This window comes from Alexandromys fortis, unplaced genomic scaffold (genome assembly GCF_014885135.2).
Source record: "Alexandromys fortis isolate MF-2015 unplaced genomic scaffold, M_Fortis_MF-2015_v1.1 scaffold_262, whole genome shotgun sequence".
Taxonomy (NCBI): Eukaryota; Metazoa; Chordata; class Mammalia; order Rodentia; family Cricetidae; genus Alexandromys; species Alexandromys fortis.
In genome coordinates, this window is record NW_026068147.1 from 993,907 (window position 1) to 997,710 (window position 3,804).

Genomic DNA, 3,804 nt, shown 5'->3' on the forward strand with positions numbered 1-3,804 from the left:
GCCCGCACTGCGGCATTCTAGGCAGGGGCTCTACCACTGAGCCACACCCCAGCCCCTCACTGGGGGATTCTAGGCAGGGACTCTACCACTGAGCCACACCCCAGCCCTCACTGGGGGATTCTAGGCGGGGGCTCTACCACTGAGCCACACCCCAGCCCTCACTGGGGGATTCTAGGCAGGGGCTCTACCACTGAGCCATGCCCCCAGCCTCTCACTGGGGGATTCTAGGTAGAGACTCTACCAGTGATCTACATCCCTAGTCCAGGAGTTACGTCTGATGCAATAATCACTCTACAGTGAGCAGAAACCAGGCACTATTTAAAGCTAATGAGATATAAGGAACTGTAAGACAGTTTTTGGCACAAGCTTTCGTGGAAAGGTCCAAAAGTTTTGGAGGCAAATCCTGTGTGTGGGTGGATGTGGTTGTGGGAAGAGAAGGGCTGAGCAGGGGGTTACACAGAGAATGTTATATGTACAATTCATGTTTGGTTCAGTCTGACTGTATCATTGGGGTTCGTGTGGCACCATGGAAAGTCTGGAGACTGGAGAAGATGGTTTCTCAGGATGGCCCTGGATATGGTCAGTAAGAAGGAGGAGGCTGGGCCTGGACCCCTGGGTCTGAGGAAGGAGGGCTGAGCCTGGATCCTGAGTCTGAGGGAGGAGGGATGGGCCTGGATCCCTGAGTCTGAGGGAGGAGAGCTGGGCCTGGACCCTGAGCCTGAGGGAGGAGGACTGGGCCTGGACCCTGGGTCTGGGGTAGGAAAGGCTCAGAGCTCAGATATCTGTATCTGGGGGGAAAAATGCCTAGAGCCCAGAATCCTAGACCCAGACCCAGATCCCCGGAGAGAAATCAGGGCTCAGGGTGACAGGGCTCTTGCACTGTGAGGCCAGGATGCAGCTCCTGAACACACAGAGTCACAGCTCACAGTGTCAACAAGGCTGCAGTGCTGACTCTTTCAGGCTGGAGAGCAGTGGCCTGGAGAGTGTCGGCATCTCTAGATAAGGGAGTCTTAAGACCAGGGTGACTCACTGAGGTCCACACACCCAGAGCTCACGTTCCTCAGACTCAGTGGGAAGTCATAAAGCAGGCCCAAATCTCACCACACCTCTACAACCAAGTGACCATGCACTCACAGAGAACAGAGGGGCACCGACTGTCCCCACAGGTAGGTACATGGTCAGCCACATCCTGGCAACTGACAGAAGACTCAATTTTTGTTTGGAGTCATAGTGCAAGCCTGTAATCATCCCAGGCCTCACATCCTCAACTACAGAAGGAGTTCAGTACCAGACTGGGCTATAGACCCTGGGTGGGGTGGAGATAGAGGAGGAAAAGGAGGAGACAAAACCAGCTGTTCTTGCTATAAGGATAACACATGATTCTGCTGTGTACCTGAAATCCCAGGACTTGGGGAATGGAAGCAGAAATCAGGGGTTCAAGATCATTCTCAGACATGCAGTGGGTTCAAGGCCAGCCTAGGCTATCTGAGATGTAGTCTCAGACACCATCTTAACAAAACAATGGTGCCAGAGAGGTGGCTCAGCAGTTACAAAGGACCCAAGCTTGCTTCTAGCACCTGTATTACAGGTACTGACAGCCTATAACTCCAGTTCAGCGGATCCAGCATCCTCTTCTGGCTTCTGAGATCATCTGCATGCATGTCACACACACACACACACACACACACACACAATCTAAAAAAAGGTCTTGAGAGGCAGAAGCAGGTGGATCTCTGTGTGAGGTCAAACTGGTCTATATAACAAGATCCAGGTAGGTCAGGGTTACATAGAAAGACACCAGTTCAAAAACACAGAACCAAACAAAACAGCCATAAAAAATCACCCAGAAGATTTGGTTTCTTCAACAATCAACAAGCAGGTGGACAAATATGAGAAACTCAGTAGGCACCCTAAACAAACAAGACACTAGGAGGGGTGGCTCACACCTTCAATCCCAGCACTTAGGAAGAAGAGGCAGGAGGATCTCTGTGAGTTCGAGGTCAGACTGGTCTACAGAGTGAGTTCCAGGACAGCCAGGGCTATAAAGAGAAACTCTGTCTCAGAAAAAGAAAGGAAGGAAGGAAGAAAGGAAGGAAGGAAGGGGAAAAAAAAAAAAAGACTGCAATCACACTGCCCTGGTACACACCTCTAAGCCCAGCACTCAAGAAACTGAGACAAAAAAAATCATGGGTTCAAGGCAAGTCAGGGCTACATAGGGAAACCAATTCTCAAATAACAATCACACACATAAAGGAAGTTCTCATTTTTCAGTGGCACCTGTATATACAGGCAATGTGGCTTTTCACTGAGCATTTAAAACTTGGGCCAGTCTACGAATGTGGCTGAGTGATAGATCATTTTGCCTCTACCTATAATCTCCCAGTGAGGGGCTGGGGCGTGGCCCAGTGGTAGAGCCCCTGCCTAGAATCCCCCAGTGAGGAGGTGGGGTGTGGCTCAATGGTAGAGCCCCTGCCTAAAATCCCCCAGTGAGGGGCTGGGGTGTGGCTCAGTGGTAGAGCCCCTGCCTAGAATCCCCCAGTGAGGGGCTGGGGTGTGGCTCAGTGGTAGAGCCCCTGCCTAGAATCCCCCAGTGAGGGGCTGGGGTGTGGCTCAGTGGTGGAGCCCCTGCCTAGAATCCCCCAGTGAGGGGCTGGGGTGTGACTCCGCCTAGAATATTTGCACTGTTTAGATTCTTAGCACAGATCCAGGATCCTGGCACAAGGAAGAATTGGAGGAAATGAAAGAAGGATATTAAATGAATCATTGCTGAAGCTGGGGAGCACAAGACACCTGAGACACCTGAGTATTCAAAACTTTTGATGGTACGAAATGTTTCCTAGTACGCTGCAGAGACCTCAGTCGTCAGGCATCCAAGTCAGGCCCGGGAAAGAGATAGGAAACAAGGAACGGGAGCCCAATTTCTCCGTCTGAAGAACAAGGGTCACCATAGGCCTGATCACGGGATGGTGGAGACTGGAAGGCAGAGCCAGGAAGAAAGGAAAGTGATGATGGAAGTCGCTGGTCAAACCAACCTGTTCCCGCAGCTCCTGGCTGCTCTGGTGGGACTCCACCTGCTGGCCCAGCAACTCCCTCAGCTGCTCTTCCTCCCGCCGAGCAGCCACCCGTTCACCGGCCAGTTCACCCCGGAGCAGGGCCACCTCTACTTCCATCTGCAAAGAAAAAAAAAAAAAAAAAAGCAAGTTTTGGTGCACGTGCAGCAGCCGGGGCGGAGGACCGGCCTGGGAATGGCCCTGTGGAAGAGGCCCCGGGCCTGGAACACCTGATTATCAGAGATCCAACAGCTTAGAGTGGCCTTGCAGGTTCCCCCACTGGTTCATTTTCCAAGGGCTCCCCATGCTCACCTCGATCCTCAGTTCCTTCTTCTGGCGCTGTAACTCCTTCACACGCTGCTCCATCAGAGCCACACGGGTCAGTGCCTCCAGCTGCTGTCCTCGCAGCCGCCGCGCCGCCCCTCGCATCCCTTCCCCAGGAGGGAGACATGGGGAAGGAGTGGCTGGAATCTGCACGGCAGGCGTAGCCTCGGGCTGAAATTAGAGAGGGTGTGATCGGAAGGAGAGAAGTTCCCCCCCCCCCTACAGTCACCAAACAGGTCTGGTCCCCAAACCAGTTGCGCCCCTGGGGGTCACGAGCTGCCTAATTCAACTGCTTCCATTTCGGTCTGAATGGAAGAGCATACAGGGGGGCGGGGGAGGGGGCTCCAAGTTCAGGATGGGTACAAAGGCTGGAGGCTACTACGCCAAACTCTCTCTCTCTCTCTCTCTCTCTCTCTCTCTCTCTCTCTCT

At 53.1% G+C, this 3,804-nt stretch overlaps 1 protein-coding gene across 3 annotated transcripts in view; it reads right to left on the bottom strand.

Annotated features, from left to right (window-relative positions):
• The window catches only part of Phldb3 (pleckstrin homology like domain family B member 3), a 15,431-nt gene extending 11,852 nt beyond the window's left edge, over positions 1-3,579 (bottom strand). For 2 of the 3 annotated variants that reach the window (XM_050127095.1, XM_050127094.1), the window contains exons 1-2: positions 3,363-3,579; positions 3,033-3,170 (exon numbers count right to left, since the gene is read on the bottom strand). In XM_050127095.1, the coding sequence (XP_049983052.1) occupies positions 3,033-3,170; positions 3,363-3,479 (255 nt within the window). In that variant the 5' untranslated portion in view covers positions 3,480-3,579. The remainder of the gene's footprint in view (positions 1-3,032; positions 3,171-3,362) is intronic. The other variant, XM_050127093.1, reaches the window with a different exon arrangement.
• Positions 3,580-3,804: the final 225 nt, after the last annotated feature.